Source organism: Haliaeetus leucocephalus, unplaced genomic scaffold (genome assembly GCF_000737465.1).
Source record: "Haliaeetus leucocephalus isolate CR32 unplaced genomic scaffold, Haliaeetus_leucocephalus-4.0 Scaffold730, whole genome shotgun sequence".
Taxonomy (NCBI): Eukaryota; Metazoa; Chordata; class Aves; order Accipitriformes; family Accipitridae; genus Haliaeetus; species Haliaeetus leucocephalus.
In genome coordinates this window covers 5,729,686-5,751,035 of record NW_010973166.1, presented here as the reverse complement: position 1 = coordinate 5,751,035, position 21,350 = coordinate 5,729,686, and the positions used below count along the sequence as shown (strand labels likewise).

Genomic DNA, 21,350 nt, shown 5'->3' with positions numbered 1-21,350 from the left:
ATCAGTAACATCCTAGAAATAAACAAACAAACAGTTTTCAAAGGGTTTAAGAGCTCACAGTCCCTGCCACGCTGTCCAGATCATAAAGCTTTTTGGTCTGCTCCAAAGTATGGACAGAAGGAGGTCATGCCTGCTCACATTGCTATGTACCCTTAGCCTTGCTGTGTATCAGTTTTCTAAATGAGAAATAGGGTGAATAAGAAATACTACTTTTAAATTTTAAATTATTTATCACAGTTTGGTTTTGTCTGTATGCATTCTTTATTGCCCAGTACAACAGATCAATTTGTAGTTCTGAAACAGAAATTATAAAAATAGTAATAAAAGATGTTTCAAAGACTTTGAGACTATGAACTGTAGCACATAGTGATGAAGAATTTTAGCAGTTTGTATTTCCCCTGTGATTCATCTGGGACTATCCATCAACACTGTATCAATGAATCCTCTATTATGATTTATTTTCTCCAACAGATCTTTATGCTGATTCAGTCTTCACAAATGGTATTTTTGTGTGTTGATTCATGCACTAAAACACTTTCACAGATTCAACTTTCTTCCTTATCTCTACAAGAGATCTGGTTCCATTCTTTTTATTTTAGTCAGGACAAGAAGAGAAGGAAGAATAATCCAATTTTCTTGTTGATTTTGAAGCAGTGACAGGTACAGTCCAATCCATCAAGCCCCTCCTCAGTGAGAGCTCCAGAGACTTCTGAGTTTCATTTCATTTCATGTACAATCAACTACAGGAACAAGACCATAATATCTATTGGCTCTTAAGGTTAGACAAAAAGACTGTAAATATACTTTGCTGCTTCTCTTTCTCATAACTCTTTTCCTTATTGTATCAAAAACCTCTTCTCCAAGGCAGACCTCTCCATTTTAAAGGTTAACTACTGTTTTAGCTATAGGTAAGATACCTGCTTCTCCAAAAGTGTTCTGGGAAACAGAGCAAAGGTAATCAGTGCATTGTGGAAAACACAGGAAACAGTTTTTATACCACATTTACAAAATTTCAATCCATACCTTTTTATCACATTGAATTTTAGACAACATCAGCTTTCATAATGGTTGAAAATAAATTGAAAGAAATGCAAGAATCTTCAAGTCAGAGGAATTTTTTGGATTTCATTATTCTTCTGCAAGTCTAAGCAAATGCACCATTTTATAAAACCTGTTGCCTAGATAGTAAATTATTCCTATGGGCAGATGTGAACTGGGAAAAAATGATGTTTTGAGCTTGTCAAGACTGTAGAAGGGCTGGATTAGCCTGAGCAATGCGGGTGCAAGGTGTTAGAAACTCTCTTGGTACTGTCAAGGGGAGAATGAACAGTCTTATCCCTCTAGGACATGTGACAAACCATGAAATCAGTACTTCTTGCAGGGAAGAATAAATATATAAACCAGTGATCGTGAATAGTGACCTGGACTCTTCATAATTAATTGGATGGACAACTACTTGTGACTCCAAAAATGCCACCGTCTTAGCAGGATGTGAATCCGTACCATTTTTGTCATTAACACAGGAAAGAACACCTACTGGCCAGAGCATATGTATATAATCAAACCCCAGAAATATAAAAAAGCTGCAAAATATATGTTCTGCTTACTCAGACTGTAAGAAACACCTCCTAAGTACCCCAGTTGTTCTCCATTTCAGATGTAGTAGAGGCAAAGGTAGGTTTTACTAGGAATTCTCCCTTTCCTCTCTGCTCTCTGCGACTAATTATTATCATATGTAGGGCTAATGAATTATTTGCTTGTCTTAGAAGCCTGCACAAACTGGTGCAATTTTACAAGCTAATTCACCAGTTCCTCACTATTAGACAGATAGTTAATACAAACATGTTTCAGTTCAGAAGTGTTTGTACTCTGCCTGTTCTTGCTGTTTATCTTTTGTGCAATTTGCAACATATTCCTAGTAAGTGCATTTCTTCATGCTATAAATATATACTCTTTGGGTGATTGACCTTCTTCTGAGGCAGAAGGTAAACAAGATTAAGTCACAAAGAGCTGTTAGTTTTGTGCAAATACCTTTGCATTAATATAGGTATAGCTAAATATGTGAACAGTGAGACTCTGAATGAAGGTTCACAAGAGTGTTTGGAAGTGTATCACAAACTGTAGGTAAAAGACAAACACAAAGTCACAAGACAAGATACAGAAATAATTCCCTCTCAGATTTCATTAGAGGAGAAATTTTTTTGTTACATATATTATAGACACTAAATGTCTATCAGACGTGGACAAAAGGAAAGCCACCTTCTTGTGTAGCAAACCCTTTGATGTTCATGGCAGGTGAGATGCTTCACATCACTTATATCACAGTATCTGGGAAGATAATCTTACTATGAATAGTCATAAAAAAGAAATACATCTGAGTACATTCTAGGTATATAATGTATATACTTTTTATTAAAGTTGTTCATAGATTTCTACAGATTACATATGCATAATGCAAGAAGATAGTGAAGCTGATACTAATGAATTCTAGTTCTGGAAGTGGAATTTCAAGTGCTAGGAAACTGATACGATGGAAAAGGCATAGAAAAGCAAAAATATTCCTAGGATGTTTCAAAGGAATAGTATTTAAGATAAAAAGAAATCCTAATGATAGTGCTTATTCATTATAAGGTAAAAAACAGTATAAATGTAATAATATTATGGAAAATACTTATGTGTTCAGCAAACATTTCCATTTTTTACTTTGGGAAAATGCCAGACAATTATGAGGATATGGTTTATGAAGAAAAACTTTCCATTTTAGCAATGGGAAATATGTTTACAAGAAGCTTATTATATCTTGAATTTTTTTCTCTTTAATCATGATGTCTGAATAATTAACAATTTTAAAAGACACAGATAAGATGTATTCTATATTATCAGGCCCTTCTTCTTCTTCCTGTCAAGGGAAACTTTTATGTTTACTTTGCCCATATTGCAGTGTTTGTCCCTATTACCATGTTTCTGTACAAAGGTAGATATTTTCAGAAGGCTGCTCAGTCAAGATATAACTGATTCCCTTCTTCTTCACCTTGAATAGTAAAAATCAACCGTAACAAACATTTAGTAAAGATTGTGGCAGATTCTCTATCACTTAACTGATCTTAATAAACATTGAAATTTTTATGATCTGTGCTGGTAAGGAGAATTTTTTCACCTGACAATCTGTGAATAACACAGCTTTGCTTATTATTACCTGATTCTGGTTTTGGCCACATCTGGGTGAATCTTCTCTTTAAAAGCCAATTTTTGTCATTTTTTTCTGCTAACAAATATTTTCCATACTTATGTGTTACTGTTGTAGAACTGCCAGTAGTTAGCCAGAAGGTAATGGGATATTTCTGCTATAGGATCCTCTTTTAAAAAAATCTGTAGGAACATGGTGTAGTTCGGGCCAAGTGGTGTATGTATGATCCACTCTAAGCCTGTCTCTTATAGAGGAATTAACCTATGTACAATTTCCCCCAACAGCTATAGCTATACATAGCTTTTACATTGAATGGAACAGAGGAAATGTGGTTGATAGTGTTATGACCCTATCAGAGCCAGGCAGTTGAGCTTGTCTTTGGTTTATGTCTGTGCAGCTGGCAGCCTACATAAGCCTAGTCACAGATCAGTGCATGATGCAAATCATGAGCATTATAACGTTTTGTTGACCTTTTTCTTCTGAAGTTTAATATGGTAGTAGTTTCTTTTTATATCATCTTGGCCTTATGCAAGCTATGGCCTCAGGCATTAAGAAATCTTCGGTCTTATAAAGAAGGTAGGCGGAGAAAAACACCATATATTGTCCCACTGAGCTGTTCTGCCAACAGATTAACTTGCAGCTGCATGGGAAATACTGGCTTCAGAATCCCACTGTCATTCCAGGCCATTTGAAACAGTCACCTTCTCACCATCCAAGAATGGAGCTGTCTCATTTAGAAGACGTTAAGAGAAAGGAACACAGAAGAGGTCTTTAGTATTAAAAAAGATGTAAAGTTTGTTTTCCAAGAGTGCTTTCCCAGCTATGGCACAATACTATGCGTTAACATTTATGCTTACCGGTACTAGTATTTTATAAAACACGTAAGTTACAATGAGGCTTAACATTGCTAATTTTGCCTGGGCTCAATTTTGTTTATGGCTGACCTTAGGAGAGACTGTTGTGGTTAAGAAGAATCCATCAGACTCACTGTAAATCTCTTTGTAGGCTGTGACCTAATCTGCAATAGCGGAGGCTATATTCCCATTTTAAATCTTCTACACACTACAATTTTAGAGTACAGTGGCTTTTTTTTTTATTTCCTCCAACTAGATATTTTATAGAAAGCTTTCCCTATATCTCCTTATATTATATGATTTAAAATGTATTGAAATTAATGCAGCGGTAGAAGAAAATGTATAATTTATATACACATTTGAAAAAAAAAAGCTATGGCTTGAAATTCAAGACATTGACAGCCCTTGTTGGCCTGCTGCCCTAGAATTACTTTCAGATCCACTTGCAATTTAAGCTTCTTTCAAGACAAAAACACGTCCACAACTTGTACAATACTCTACTAAGGGGTGTTTCCTGTCAGAACATTATTCTTAGGTTAAACATCACTCTGAATGTCACAGCATAGTAACACAAATAAGAAATAGTAGGAAATAATAAAAGAAATAGTGTTGAAATAAAAAGTGTATTTTAAATTTTGCTTGTTTTCACCCCACACTGGCTTCCTGAGTGATCATTGTTCAACCTAACTTTCTCTATGTAGAACAAATGGCAGGAGACCCCATTCAGCAGACAGAGGCTGTGGCATGCATGCAGTACAGCTGGTCAGAATTGCCACTGCTGGGCTTCAGGGCTCTTGTGTATGTATTAGCCAACCAGCCAGGAAACAGAGTTTTGGTAGAACATACAAATCCATGGTTCTGATATGTAGGAAGATGGAGAGAATGCTGCCCATGGCCTCTGGCACTACTTATGATTACACGGTTCCATTATAGACTTTATCCCAGGAGCCAGACTGACTTATTTCCTCTCTCTTGTGCAAGCCCAGGAACTCAAAGCCATCATCCTTCTCAACAACAGGCTTTGCCCTGAGCATTAAAGAACTTTATCCAATGGTTAACATATTGTTCGGGCTGGAAATAGATGGGCAGCACAGGGAGTACCACATGCTATTAAATCTTAGCTTCTTGATAGCACCATGACAGCTGCTATTCTTGGCTCTTACACAGTAGAAGAAGAGGTAAAGGAGGAAAGAATAAGCTTCTAATACCTCTAGTGTTTGTATTCAGTGCATAATTGTTTTCTTGACCAGCAGCCAGCACTGATGCTATGCTATTCTGTGGGAGGTGTTCTTCTGATTAATGGTACTCCAGTGACTTTGGAAGGCAGTATTTCCTCTACTAAGAAGAAGATCATTAACTCTGTCAGGCCTGCTAGTCTGCTTTTGGCAGAGGACAGGAACATGATTTCCAAAGGAGAATAATGCACATTTGGTACAAAAATTGTTTGAGGACTGGAGAGTTTTTGTTAGAGAGAATGACTGCAAGACAAACAGGTAAATAAAGGCTGAGCTTTACTGTGTGATAAGAGAGGGGAGAAGGAAATAGGAGAGAATATACTGTTGTTTGCAAGGTGAAATCCAGAGAAGAAAGGGAACTTATATGTATAGATATATAAATATACATATTTACATAAGCCATATAAAAGGAAGATAAGGATATGATTTTACTTATAGTGATATTTCTGAAAAAATAAATTCGCTCTAATTTTAGGATAGCAGTTACTAGTGACTCTCATGAACCCAGAAAGTGTTTGTGCAAGCCTCCTCGCTCAACATGTTAGAAATAATGTAGCGTGAACCCTCCTCCCTGAACTCCAGCTCAGGTTTCCCTGCTGCTACACTTTGCTCTCATAAACCCAGTTACTTCTGAAGTCTGAAATCTTTCCTCAGCTTTCCTGTTGGAGAAGCTGCTAATCACTTCTTCCTTGTCCACATCTAGGTATCACTGCTCCTGCAGCCAGGCAGCTCACTTTTAGTGTCCTGTGTCCCTCTTTTATCTTCAGAGATGAAGCTTCCTCTTGTCTCTCCCAGAGGGTTTAGGTCTTCATCTCTCCATATTCCAAAACACTTCATTTAAGAAAGACTCCAGGAAAATATGAAAGCTGGTTTGTAAGTTCTCTAAAAGTTTCAACTCAGTCTGTGGCAGAATTATGAAACTGTCATCTTTTTAAAAAAAATCCAGCTTCCATATTCTACTCCCTCAGTTTCCTCAGCAGTGAATTTCAAAGGATGATTACTTGCTGCATTAATAATTGTTTCCATTTATACACTCTGAATCATAAAAGAATGCCAAAACTTTTATAATAGTTTTAGCCTACTTGTTTAGCAAAACAGTCTTTCCATAGCAAAAACTGTGGAAGAAACTCAAGGTTGCTTAAGTAAGCCGAAAAATTTCTCCTAGTGCTAGAATAACTTAGTCCCTGGATTCAGTAAATAAAGGACTTCTAGTAGAACAGGAGGACCTCAACTTGGAAATACTTCTGAATTTGGTATGGATGAGGCCATCATTTCTAGTTTTACTCTTCTAAGAAATCATTTGCCACTTTTGGAGAAGAGCTGTAAGATGTATCATCTAAAACCACAGTTCACAAAGAAACACAAAAGAAGGCAATCAACTTAGCTCAAGGTTAAGAGGAGATTCAGACAAGAGCTGTAATTAGCTACACAGAATGTACCTAATACTGAGAAAAACTTTTAATCTGCTTGACATGTATTAAAAGCTCCAAAAATTAGAAACTGAAATTGGCAATGTTCAAACTGAAAAAAAAAAAAAAGCACTCTCTGTAGTTAAATACTACAACAGCTTGTTGAGAAATTCTGAGAAATCCTCAGCATCAGCTTTTAAGTCAGGATGAGATGTTTTTCTGGGAAATGGTTTCTTCTTCAGTCATAAACTTGCTGACATAGACAGCAAGAGCCATTTGGTGATGTTCCTTTTACTGCATTAAAAAGCGAGCAGGTGAGGGGATTATGGTGGTCTTCTCTGTCCTTAAAAACTTTGAGAATGAAAATCATATGAAGGGTAGCAGCAAACTAACTTTTCTAAGAATTGCAACTTTTCTGTTATTCTTGTGTTTGAACCTCAGCTTTGATACAATTAGTCAGATAGCAAGTTTAGAAGAAAAGGTTTCAAGGTATAAAATGAATGTTTTACATTATAGAGCTTGTATTCTTTTCTTACTGTCAAAGCAATTCTGTCTTGATGGTCTGTTCAGGAACTACAACTGACCTATATTCTCTGATGTATTCAAATGAAAAACGCCACTCAAATACACCCAGAAAGCACAGAATTTAAATAAAACCCTGTTTTTCTTGTTCCTTTTTTCTTTCAATTGAAAAGTACATTTACAGTGCAGGTTAATTCACTGTTTTTAGTGCCTGCATTAATGTAGTCAATATGCCCAATTAATCTTTTTTTTTTATTTTAGAGACAAAAAATGTTTGTGTGTAATTTTTCTCATCTCTTTCTACTAATATGCAGTAGTTCCATAAAAGCTGAAAAAAGAGATTATTGGCTTTATAGCTTCTTAAAAGGAAAGTAAACTTGTGACAGAAAACTTTAAAACCTGACAACTAAGTTGAAAAAACCCCACACCTATCAAATAGCGACTTCCAAATACTAATTTAGGCACACTGGTGATGTGCAGAGTCTTTAAGAAACGGTGGGGTTCAGTTTAGTCTTATGCTCTTGACTGGTAAATTGCATTAAATTTCAGGTAAGTTACATAAAGCTCTTTTTACTATAATTCTTCCAATTTGTTTTTGATAAAAAATGGCATCTGCAAGAATGTGTCTGAGAGGAAAGGCAGCTCATAGGAGCTGCAGCCAATTGTCACTTATTATCCGTGCAAATATAAGCTAGACTGAGGATAAGACAGTTTGGATCTGCAAGAGAAACAGGAGGATGCTGGAAAGTAGAAGGGCTATACAAGAATGTATTTATCTAGGTTCTACTAATAGTTGTGGACTTAAAAGTACTAAAAAATATTAGTGTTGATTATGTATTACATAGCTTATCCTAGTCATTCAGCCATGGGCAACTGCTGTGTTTCAGATATTCCTCCAATGTTATTTGCTTGCTGCATCCTTGATTTTTGCCTTCTGTGTTAATTTTTTAAATCAATGTTGTACTATATTTAGCTGGGACCTTCAGCAGGATCTTTCAAGCTTTCTAATCTTTTTGCTTTTCTACAATCTTATCTAAGGGAAATCTTAACTGACATAGCTATATGAATGACTCAGCAAAGTGGTAGCTAAACCACAGTCCACAGGTTGCCTTGGACTTAATTCTCACAGTACTGAGTCTGTAACCAAACCAGATATTGAAGTACCTTGCAAAAGCAAAGTTACTGCAAATGCTGTGTATCTGGGCTAGATTTTGAGGACAATGAGGCCTTCCACTAATAACTCTATCTGGTATCTTAATTGATAAGTAAATGAATAAAAGATGTGTTTATTGCTGTGTAATTGACTTGTTTGTTTTCCCTGCTATCATTGATTTATTTTGGAGAGGGGAAGGGTACAAGCCTTTGAATTCATTTATCTCTCTCCTACAATTGAAAAGTCATCTGTTTTTAGGAATTGGTCCTACTGTCTGCATATTTCTTCAAAGTGGAGGCCAAAAGTACAGAAAACTGGAAATACCATAGTAAGGTCAAATGTGGTATGATAGTCTTTCTCTAAATCGTTCAAATTAGCCAGCTATGTACCTAAGTGACTTATCATCAAAAAGCAAAGAACATGGCCTGTTTCTTGAAATATTTTTAAAATTTGCCTTGTGCTAATGAAAACACTTGTTGCATTTGGTCCAAATGTGGGGAAATTATTAATTTAGTTTCAGTTTCTAGCCCATCTGGTTGTTCTAGGGCTGTATTCACATCAGAGACTAAACATATCAACAGGAACAGCAGCACCCCAAGAGGCTTACTTTTTATTTATTTTTTTCCAAACAATGATTTTGTTATGGAGTACAGCCTCCACTTCTAATAAATAACACTCGTTGCTTGTCCTATGCCTATAACACATGACAGAGTATCACTGTTAAGGCCTGTTGTAATACCTAGGTAGTTGCCCCCAGCTAGTGAACAGAGCAGAGTAGTTTGCAAATGCAGAACATTTGTCTGAATGACATATTTCTGAATGAGTATTGCTTTGTTTTGCAGGGAGTTTGGCCGCTGGAAAGTAAACAATCTTGCTGTTGAAAGAAGAAATTTCCTTGGCTCCCCATTGCCACTTGCCCCTGAATTCTTCCGTAACATAAGGCTACTCGGACGCCGCCCGACCCTTCAACAGATCACAGAAAACCTTATCAAGAAATATGGGACACATTTCCTACTGTCAGCTACCTTGGGAGGTAGGGCTATCGCTTGGAAATATTGTGCATGAGTTCGGTGTGACTGAACTAAAAGTGTTGGTCACAACTGATTTCTCTGTAAAACTGTGGTGCTCATTCTTCTCAAAGCAGCTGGGCTGAGCAACCCTCCCTGGGCTGGACTTTAAAGCATGGCAACAGGTTTTGTCTATAAGCCTCGTGGCCCCTTCTGCTGATGTTAGTCTTTGCTTTATTGATGCTGTGTAAACAATTTTAAGGACAAAAAGATAAGAAATCGTGTTGCTAAGATTGAGGTACGTTACCCAAGTTCCTGGTGTGCATGCTTCTGGTCTTTTAGGAATGTTTCTCTGCACTAAGAGGTCATGAAGGAGAGTGACATTTTTTCTGTAAGAGGCCCTTATAACAGTTTACATAATAACAGATTACACAGCTATCTGGGTCCATTACAGTACTGCAGAGGTGAAGCAAGAAAACCAGTAACAATTATTTCCAACAAATATTTTCAGCTAGGAGACTTTTAAACTACCTTGGCTGCTGGGAAGTCCCTATATTGTCACTCTACCCTTTTTAGAACTAGTCTCCACTTAACCAGTGGGACTAAATTTTCAAAATGGGATGATGAGGCTTTGCCATGTGATTCCTATTAACTTAATGGAATCTGCATCTCTAAATCCCCACAGACTAATTTGGAAAGGGTAGTCTGACGTATAATTGGGATCCAGTCACCAAATGGATTGAAGAAATCCAGTGAAGAGGCCTAAAGTTCAAGAGAAAGCATAAATTGTTCCGAATGAAAGATAATTAGTACCTGTGATTACCCATCTAGGCATTACAAAATGAACTGACATTTTAGAAATGCAGTTTTATCCCTTGGTGGGTGATTATATTAAAGATAATTCTGGTGATTGAGTATCCTTCCAGCAGGACAGTCTTGTCAAAATCCTTTATTCACCTGAGGAATGGTTCTCTTTAATACATTTCATAACTGAATTCTAACCATATATTAAGGAAATGACAGCCTTCCTATTCTCTTTTGGCTGATATCTGAGATCTATAACAACTGAAATGGCTCAGAGTAGCTCCCTTTTGGAAAAGACTGTTCTAGAAGCAAGGTGAATTTCTGTCTTGCTGTAGTTATTTAAAATAATAAAGAACTAATTCTTATTATTATTTTGGGAACTAGTGCTTCTACAGCAAATACATTACCATTAGAAATTTAAGAACAAATTACATGTGTTGACCAGCAATTTGGAATAATTGGAATTACTTTTAATTACTCAGTATATTTCTTCCATGCAAAAAGTACACTTTTTATAAATGACCATATATTTTCTTGTGTACAGCACATAGCACATCTGAACACAAAAACTAACTGCAGAAGAGAAAGAAAATGTTTCTTAAAATATAAAGCATAATAATTAAAGATTTGGCTGCAGCATGTATCCTAATGCAAGGATTATCCAATGGTAAAAATTATTTTTAGTATTATTATTATCTATTTGCTAATTATGAACTAACATAAATTTCAGTACTAACAGCCTTATAATGAAATTTATTTTCAACCTGAAATTGGACCTAATATCTCGGTGTCCTGATCCAACGTTGGGGAAGGTTTCAATATGATCCCAAGAGTGAGATTAAGACACAAACGAGGTCAAATGCCGTGTACCCAAAAGAGTTTTTATTATCAAAAGTATCAAAAGTAGAAATTAGTAGGTATAGGATAGAATGGAAGAAAAGGCAGAAATCAAGCAAGCAGTCGGGATAGAGTTGCAAGGATAGTCACCACCATGGATCCAGCGGCGTCCCATTGGTCCTCAGTCTTCAATTCTTCAGTGGTGGGTGCACACCATGGCTTGTCTCCATGGTTTTTTATAGGGCATAGTTTGATGATGCATGCACATACATATTGTTCATGCACTGTTCACGCGCTGCAGGTTTCATCTATCACACGACCTTCGACCTTCGTGTGATCAACACCAGAAACCAGTATCTTATCTCGAAGACTACAGTTTCCATGAGAATGGTAGCCTCCACATTCTTGCATGCTTGTTGGCTTCAGCCCATTTCCTCTTGGGGAAAACAGTCTAACACAAGAATAGCTGCTCTTTAAAAGTCCAAAGCGCCAGCATCACACTGATCACAAAAGAGCTACAGACTTGACACCTTTTAGGAAGTATGGCCCCAAGTAAACACTAAAACTTAAGGTAGTTCCTTTGAAGACATTTGAAAATTGTAGCTTAAACATTCAACATTCTCCCTGAAGACTCAGGATTTGCTTCAGAGAAACTGGGGTAGGGTACCCTTTTCTCATCCCTCTTCAGACCACCTCACAAAGGCCCTAAAATGCAGTACTTGCAATATGCTTGCAAAAATTTTCCACTCATAGGGAGACAGTGTTGACCTCTGGACTCTATCAATGCTTAATGAAGTCAAAGAGGGTTTTTGTACTGACTTTGATGGGGTTTGATTTAGATCCCTAGCCTCAGTTTTTAGGCATGATTTCAGGCACACCTGCTACCTTCCATTTTCATTGGATGGGTACTGAATACTTTGCAAAATTGGTTCAATTAAAATAATTACAGGGAATTAGTAATTTCTAAGAATGCTTTCATGAGGTAGCTTATAACCCTATACTTTCCTGTATGTGTTAGTTCTCATTTTTGGGCTAGTTTGAACAGGGATTCCCAGAGATGCTTGTCCACACTTTATTAACATGTAATTAGATCTTTTTCTTTCAGTAATGCATTAGTACGTTCCCTTTCATTACAAGTTGCTTTATTCTAAAAGCTTTGTCACTTATGTAGCTCCTTAAAAGCAGAAGACCAAAAAGAGTGTGCATAGTACTTTAATGAATCCCCAGTCACCTGTATTCATGGGCATGAAGGAAAGCTTGGCAAATGAACAATCCTGTGGTAAGATTTGTGTGCCTCTGTGACTATTTGGCTTTCATGATTATCCCTTTTTGACCATAAAGGAAACTCTTGCACATGGTTGTTTGTGACACATTCCCAAGTCTTTATTCACAAACACAGAAATATACTCCTCAAGGGCATTCTGAAACGAGAACTTTGGGGAGTTCTATTTTTCTTGCTGCCGCAAGATAATGTGGAAAATGACATTTCTCACTGCTTCTTTTTCTTATGGAAATTTTATCTTCTTATGACGTAAGCCAAATGTCCATAAGGAACAGCTTCAAGCTGCACGGTAGAAAGACCGTATGTAATCCATTCGGCAGTGGGTTCACAGGCAAGATCACATGCCTGTGCACAGGAGTAACTTCTGCTTCTGTACTGACTGTCTGCAGTGTTAAATCTGCAGGAAAAGGAGAGCTGTGGCTGCTCATTTTTTGTTAAATTTTGTGCACAAATGGGGATGCTGTGTTGGGCTGGGCCATCACTAGGAGGCCCACACATCACTTTCCTCCACTCCTCTAGGACAGCACATATCTTGTTTGCATTAGCAAAATTGCAAATTTACACAGCCCAGACAATACTGACCAGAACAGCTGTAGAGGAAAGGGAAGAGAGGACTCATACAAGGGAACTCCATCCTTGAAGGTGAAAGAAGGCTGTATTGAACAAGTCCCTGATCATCTCATTTAATTAGACTTGCTTTGAGCAGGGAATTGGACTGGATGACTGCCAGAGATCCCTTCTAGCCTAAATTATTTTCTGACTCTATGAAATGTATTTCTAAATTCTTTATCAGCTTTCAACCAGCAGTTCCAAAAAGCAATGATTCTCCTTTGAATGAGAGACAACACACAGTATTACTTTTTCTCTTTTTGTTCTGCATTTATAGTTTTCTCTTTTGCTTGCATACAGCATGATGCAATGAAGGTCCAGCTTGCTCAATAATATACAAGAGCATTAGCTGCTGTACACCTTAATGGTTTACAAAAAATAGTGTGCAGCAGTGATCTTCAGAACTGGAAGTTATTGTGAAGCTGGGGGCACCACTATGGAATAAGTGTAGGAAGACAAAAATATCAGTGGATCCCACTTTAAAGGCGTTCACTTTAATGCTGTTCCTACATATAGATGTAAAGGCTACTCAGCAGACCAATAGACTTCATGATGAGGAAATTACAGATAAGTTACATACTACAGTGAAATGATAGGCCCTTGTTTCAGGCATTTGGGTGATGTGAGCCTGATTTGGGTCCTTTGCAAGATTAGGATAGTGAACTTTGCAAATGAGTCCTCCTTGCACCTGGAAACATTTTAACTGTTCTGAATAAACAAATTTACAGCAGGTTGCCAAGGCTTCTTATGAAACTAGAACCTTTTTAGGCAATTGGCTAAATGGTAATCTTAAATGTTTGAGATGATCGATTTATTTTTGCTGTTATTGTCAGTCATAATTGCTCAAAGTGTTCATTACCAGACCATCAATACATTCACCTCTCTGGGTCAAGAAATATCCCTTGATAATGTTGCAGGTTTTGAGAATGAAAAGAAAAAAAGGTAGATTTCTCTTTACAACAGACAATCTTAATGGGCACCAGCAGATCAGCTTAATCCCAACCTCTTGTCATTCTCCTCTCCACTGATTACAGTCCTGCAAGTGAGTTTGATAGTTATACGTTTACTATTCTATGCACTGAATAAAGAGGGTCAGGTTTTCTGCTCCTGATGAATATTCCTCTTAAGCAGTATATTACTCTGTGTACAGAGATGGGAGAAATCGTCAAATGGTGTAGAACAAACAGTGAATCAATGAATTTTGAAGGATTTATGACCACTTACACTAACTGCTGATAGGACCTTTGTTTTCTATAGACTTCTTTCAAGGTAAGATACAAAATATTGGCAAATAAAGGAGAGAGAGTCCGGTCTCAAATGGCTGATGTGAGAAAAAAACTTGATAATTTAGCATCAGACTTGCAACTTCTCCCCTGCCCCTGCCCCAGGTAGGTAAATTTTCCAGCATTTAAGATTATGGATGCTAAGGGGAAGAAAAAAACTGCAAAAATATATTCTCTTTCTATTCTCTCCCTGTCTACTCAATGAAGAAAAATTTTAAAACCTAAAACAGATGGTATGTATGGAATTAACATGCACTGTTATTCACTTGAACCACAGAAATGATACCACATCTGGCCTGGCATTAATTTATATACTTTTTGAACCTGTGCACTTCCATCAGCATCTGCTTAAGTTTGGGAAAATGACCTGATAAAACCCTAATGATACATTCTGTGATCCGTACATGAATAGATTTTCCACTAGCGCTAAGTTATTTTTTATCACAAAGGCATAATAATTTTTTTTTTACTTTTTACTATAATGCTTTACAACTATTGTAGCTGAGTGATTCTATTTAATCAGAAACTTTTGAGGAGTTCATAGGCCAAAGCCCTTTACACCTTTGTAATATACATATATGTGTATGAAGACAGAGCTCTAAGTAGGTAACCATGGATGATGTTCAGATATATCTGCCTTCTTACTGTTTCCTCACTTACTGACATGAAGTGATGGGAACTGCTTGGATCACTGTTTTTTCCTGCCTGCTACCCAGTCGACAGATGAAAATATGAAATATCAAGGCATATGATCCTTTCATCATTACAAAGATGTAGGTACAGGAAAACAATCTCAATAATTGAGGCAGAAAATAACACTAAGTATTTAAATCATATGAATATGTATTATTATGTATAACAAAATATATTTACTCCTTCAATAGGTGGTTATATTTAGTTACAGTTGTTACAACATTATTCCAATTCTACCATGTCAATGATGGTGATTTGCATTTTTTATTTAAATAATTCCTGAAGATATTCTTAAGATACACACAAAATTAAGTTCTAATTTATGAATTCCATTTATAAAGTATTATTTAGGAGTCTTAAACCTAAGTAGCCATGGACGTGTTATGTGTCTAGGTAAATTTCTATATACCTATTTTATTTCATGCCTTATTTTTTGAAAAATAGCATGTAGAATATTTTTCTCAACTCAGGAGTTAGTTTAACTTATAAATACAAATCATGGAAAACATGTTAATATAAAACTAGAAAGAATTAAATATATAGGCTAAGTTATAAGCTTGCAAATTCCAGGGCTCATGGGGACATTAGTATGTATTGTGCCAAGGTCAGTGTCTAGTGTGAGTCAGTCTCCTGCTCCCCCGGTGAATATCTGTCAGTGACAGCAGCTACATGGTGATAAAACATCAGTGTAGTGACTCTGCTAATTTCTTGAACCAATCATTGGATTACGTGGCGTTGTTTTGTGAGCATGACCAAATGTTTTTATGCTATTTCTTTTAAACCTGAGAAAGTGAAGTTAACTGACTCATGAATTTTGTGAAGTGGAGAGAATACTGCTTTCAGAGCTTGCGGAAAGCACAGCTGTGCGGATCTGATGCTGAATAATCATGTTTTCTTAGTATTCACTGTCATTAATCCTTTTCAGTTCTTAAAATTCATAACCTTGAATAGTCTTCTAAATCACACTTCTTTTTTAGCTAATGCTTGGATGTCGTCTTAGCTTATTTCATGGTGGCAGACTGTAACCAGTAAAAACCAAGATTCATCATCCATGTTTCAAATGTGACAGAATAATCTCTTTTAGCATGGGTTTTCTCTAAATTAACTTAAAACTCAAATTGTCTTCCACAAATTAAATACGAGTTCGTGAGGTTACTTTGCTTTACAAACCCCCGAGTTCTGGGTGTCAAAGGGAGCCCTGTTACAATTCTGCAGTGACATGGATGCCTGAGTACCAACGTATGGGGGAGTTCTGTTTTTTAATCCACTTTTCCTAGCAAGTGCTAAATCAGCTCTGACAGATGAAAAGCTTTCAGAATCTGTAAGATATCTTTTGAACAGCAAATATTTTTGAAATGTATCTGATTGCACCTGGTATTAGCATAATGCCTGAGAATACCAGTGATGAACCAGGACCCACATGTTTGAGATGCCATACAAACACAATGCAGAGATTTTTGAGCAGAAAGAGCTTCCTTCACGTTTACACTGAAGACCGCATCACTACAGCTGCGTGCCTTTGCTCAACCTTGGGACATGTAATCTGACGTGATCTACGTCAAAGTAAACATTCAAAATCATTTCAACCCAGTTACAGAGCATGAAAAACAAAATGTATCTGTCAGGGAGCAGGGATGGAGACTGCAGGGCTGGGGATGCTAGGGGATTCTACCTGCCAAAACACACCCACCAGCAACTGCCATGGCAAGTATGGGATCAAGCAGAACTAAGATAGTAGGATGATGTGGTGAGGGGGTTCAAAGGTTATTTTCCTGACATTTTCTAATCAAAACACACCAACGCAACACACAACACTGTCCTTTTTCAAGTTAGTGTTTTTTAAATGGGAGTTTTTATTGCAGTTCTGCTCTCCACCCCCCCGGAGAACAAATGTTTTTGGTGGGTGAAAAATAAGCTAACTCTGTTTTAATAATAAAACTTACCCGAATTCTGTTGAAATAAAAACAGCCCTACCATCTCTACTAATAATTAATACAGATCAATCAAAAGATTTTACACCAGAGCAAGATGGGGTGACATACTGGCTAATGAAACACAAAGAACCTAAAAAAAATTTTTTTCTCTACTTTCCGGAGATTTTCTACAACATCAAGCACTTGGGTTTTTTTACCTTACAATTCATTATATTTGCAGTGGAAAGCTGATCAAGCTTGCAAAAGTCACTTTAATCTAAATACACTACATAAGACCTCTGGAAGAGGGGAAAAAATGGAGAGAAATCTCCTAGTGAAATTTTGCACCTTATTTGCGCAGCCTGAACTGGTCACTGATACGGTATTTACCCTTGTGAGTTCTGATGTTGCCTGCTCTGATACAACTGTGTCCTTATAGCTCCACAAACAGCTGCACAAAGCCCATGGCCCCTGGCTCAAATCCCAGCCCGGTCCATTGCTTTTCATTTCAGAAACATCTTTCATACTGGCTAGAGTCACAAGGCTGGTTTTGAAAAGGCAGGTTTTATTGCATAGGTATAGATGAACGCCAACAGTCCTGGAACCTAGACCAGGTTTTGATGTCAAATGTCTCTCAAAGTACAAGTCATTAGACTTTGCTGTGCTTTTCCAGTTCTCTACTCACGACAGTTGGCATGGATGCAGCACAGTGTGAATAATGGCCCACCTGGCCACAGGACCAGCACCACCTCACGTCGGCGTAGCACAGCAAAATGCGGTGCACAAGTCTGCACTAATGCAACGTGCTTGTGCCTGCCCTGCCAAGCAACCCTAGTCTGCTTTGCAGGAGGTTTTGGCAGTAGTAAAATAAAATGCGAATCTGTGTCTACTTATTACAACAGAAAGATTAGTTAACTGAATGGGGAAATCTTGTTATGGAGGCTGCTTTAATTCCTGGTTCTTTGGAGTTCAGGAAATTAATCCCTGCTTTGATGACTGTATGCACAAAAAAAAAAATGACCCATTACAAAACTGTAGAAGGAGAAGTATAAATATAGTGGTGAAAACTGAGGTCGGCTCCAGCTGGAATGGCCAGCTGTCCTGGGCAGCAGCTGTCCCTTCCAGGGCAAAATGAACATACTGGACAAGCCCGGCAGGTCTAATTAGATACGAGGCTCCTGGATAATGGCAGTTTTGCCTATGTAAGTTTTAAAGGGCCTGACAATCCCCTGAACTTGTGAGAGATTGGAAAACACCGTAAGGTACATTGGTTAACATGAACACACTCCTCTTTTTCCAAACACAAATGAATTCTGCAAGCTGAGGTAGCTGTGTGTCAAATTTGTCAACAGATGTGGTCTCCTGCATGGAGGTATGCATTCTTCATTTAGCATTGCTCACCACCAAGATTATCTCCCTTTAAAGATGATGTCATGTTTTCATCCTACATATTATCCCTCTACAGCTATTACTTCTTGGCAAATAAACCCATCCAAAGCTGGCATCCCATTCTCTGAATGGGCAAAATGCCACTGTAGCAGATGGGTGAGCAATGAAACTAGCACAAGTGGCAAGTCAGACCCTATCAGGGTAGCTTCCTTTCCAGGAACAAGAAAATGGCATTCAGTGGAGTTGTTCAGCACCTGAAATACAGGTCTAATGATATTATTAATTGATTCTTGAGATTAATGTTAAAGAATGAAAGTTACCAAACACACGGTCAGAAAGTGAGAAAAGTGTTTTTGTAGTTACTTTGGACATAAATTGCATAGAAGAAAATACTGATTCAATAAATTACTTTTCTAATTCATTTTCTGAAGTAAAGAGTTTTGCCTAAACACATTACTAAATGAATGAATTCTTGCTTAGCCTGAAATGCAGGAAAAAATATCCATGAAATAAACAATAACCATGGAAAATTCCTTATAAATTTAACAGTATCAGTAGGTCTGATCTAGAATGGTTCTTAAGAACTCACTTAGTTAAATAAGTGAGATTTTGCTTTGGTTTTGTTTTCAATAATCCTACAAGAATTAAAATTGCTAAATTCAATAGTATTTCTCCATGTCTCTAAAGAGAAAGGAAGTAAGAAATTCCCAACGTAAGATGCTGGAGTTTCTCTTTGCTTTCAGAAAAGCACCTCTGATTTGGGAGTTAGGAATGTGTTATTTATGTTTCCCTTTTTTAAAATAAGCTGATTAACATTCTTATTATATATTTTTTTACTTCTGAGTTATATAAATTTGGTTTAAGACAACTGTTATACCAGGTTTCAGGCATGTTAGCATTACTGAATTGATTAGAAAGCACAGGATTGCTTATAATAAAATTGCTTGTAGCAAGGTATCTTTCTTCTAAAATCATGAGATAAGTGTTTTGAAAGAAAGAAACAAACAAACAAACAAAAAAAGAAAAGTCTCCAGTATTACTCTGGTTTCATTTTCTTCTACGCTAACACTAAATACTAAAAAATGAAGGTATTAAGCAACCTTGGAAATAAACACATGTTATGCTTTATTTGAATTGATTGTGTATACAATATATTGTTGGTAAATAGGAATTAATATAGCAGACTTACCCCCAGTGTCATTGCATTTTAGGCATAAATATATCCTATTGTACAGCTGCTATTCATATGAGGCACCAAAAAAAAAGAATAAATACCTAGAATGGTATCCGTTGTCCACGTGCTTAGGCACTGAAGTATCCGCACCTGCCACCAGGGAGAGATATCTAAACATTACACAACAGCTAGGGAAAACTTCAGCTCGCCACCTTTTCTGGCAAAATGAGACATGCAGAAGATGTCACTGATGAATGCTGTGGTTTCTGTTTCCCTGCTCAGGAGAGGAGTCACTCACAATTTTTGTGGACAAACGGAAGCTGAGCAAGAGGTCAGAAAGAAGCGATCCCAGCACGAACAGCTCTGCAGTGACTCTGGAGACCCTGCACCAGCTCGCAGCCTCCTACTTCATTGACAGGGACAGCACACTGCGCAGACTCCACCACATCCAGATTGCCTCCACTGCCATAAAGGTAGGGGAAGTCCTCTAGGACCAACCTGCAGATGTCTTTCCAGTTTCACTGGCTGCTTCTCAGGAGAAATGTGTTTTGATTAGTAAAAAAAGATTTGTTAGCAAAACAATAGTTTTTGTTCTAAACTTTTTTACCTGAATCAAAGCATTCAACTGATAATGAAGATTCTAGTTTAGAAGAGGGTCTAACACACTAAAGATATTACTTTTGATGAGTGATACATAATTTGAATGATACAGATGGCCCTTATAGAAGCGTTTGGTCATTGAGACAATCTGCTTTACATGTGTACTCAGCAACTGTATTTATAGACAGACTTATATTTGTGTATGGGCACATACAGTTCCCTCATACTTCTTTTCTTCTTTCTTTTCCTTCTTTTTTTTTTTCCAGAAATAGTTATTGTATTCCTGTGACTGAAACTTTTTTTTTTTACTAACCTTTGAAACAATTTAGAGCTCTTGGTTGTGCACTTTTGTGAAGGCACATCTTATTTTCTGTTAGGGATGTTTTTTAGTACAGTTTGTCAGTCAAAGCATCCTGCCTACTGACTGCTGTAGGTCACTCATAGCACTGGAGCATGCTTGGCTAAGATCAGTGCCCCAGCAGGTATTGTGTAAAACAGCAACTCTTCTTTTGAGCAGCTCTTTAGCCTAATGTTGCTTATTTGAAATAAACTCTCTCAGTCCAGCATTGAATAGCAAATAAAACTTTAATTTGCAGTTGAATATGCATTAATTATGAAGCTTTTAATATAAGATGTGATTTAGAATCCATTCCGCTTGTCGGATCTTTTCACTGGTAACTAAAGTCTTCATTAAAGACCATCTGAAGCCAACTGCAGTTTCCAACTACCTTAGCTGTTATTGAAGTAAATATAAATTTACATCCTTGGGAGTCCCATGGCCTTTACAGTGAGAAGGATACAACTGGAATTTGTGGCTCAGCAGCACCTGTTCAGTTTGGCTACTGGTATATGGAGGATATTCCTCCAGTCCCATCCATCGTGAGCTGGCGGCATGGCAGCTAACCTGAGCTCAGAGCTGGTCATCCGCAGGTGCAGGATGGTGTTTGGCTGTTCAGACAGCACAGCTGAAAATACAGCAGAACAAACACGAAGTCCGATCTCATCTGAGGGCTGCCCATCGGATCACACAGTCTTGCTGCAGACCATCATACTACCCATCCCTCGGATCTGACTTAATCTTCATAATCTCATTGTTTATCGTGCAGATGTAGAGCAACCTTTAAAACTAGGCTCCTTCCATCAAACCACATGCAAAACTTGCCTTCTGTGTTCAGATAATTTATAGCTGAAACCAGTGGTAACTAAAGTGATAGAACATAGAAATGTAGAGACAAAACAATGTCTGAAAGAGATTTCTCCTTTCTATTCACTGAAAATTTTTTTAAAGCAAATTTGTGTCATAATGCAAAATTCAACCCTGCTTCCTAACAACTTATGTAATGAACCTTCTGCATGTCCAAAGTTTTTTACAAACACTACAAAATGACTAAGTTTTCTC

At 37.3% G+C, this 21,350-nt stretch overlaps 1 protein-coding gene across 1 annotated transcript in view; it reads left to right on the top strand.

The window, feature by feature from the left end:
• Positions 1–21,350, top strand: part of BRINP3 (bone morphogenetic protein/retinoic acid inducible neural-specific 3) — a 209,641-nt gene that overhangs the window by 99,601 nt on the left and 88,690 nt on the right. Inside the window, exons 2-3 of the mRNA XM_010580706.1 lie at positions 9,203–9,393; positions 19,634–19,824. Of these exons, the coding sequence (XP_010579008.1) occupies positions 9,203–9,393; positions 19,634–19,824 (382 nt within the window). The remainder of the gene's footprint in view (positions 1–9,202; positions 9,394–19,633; positions 19,825–21,350) is intronic.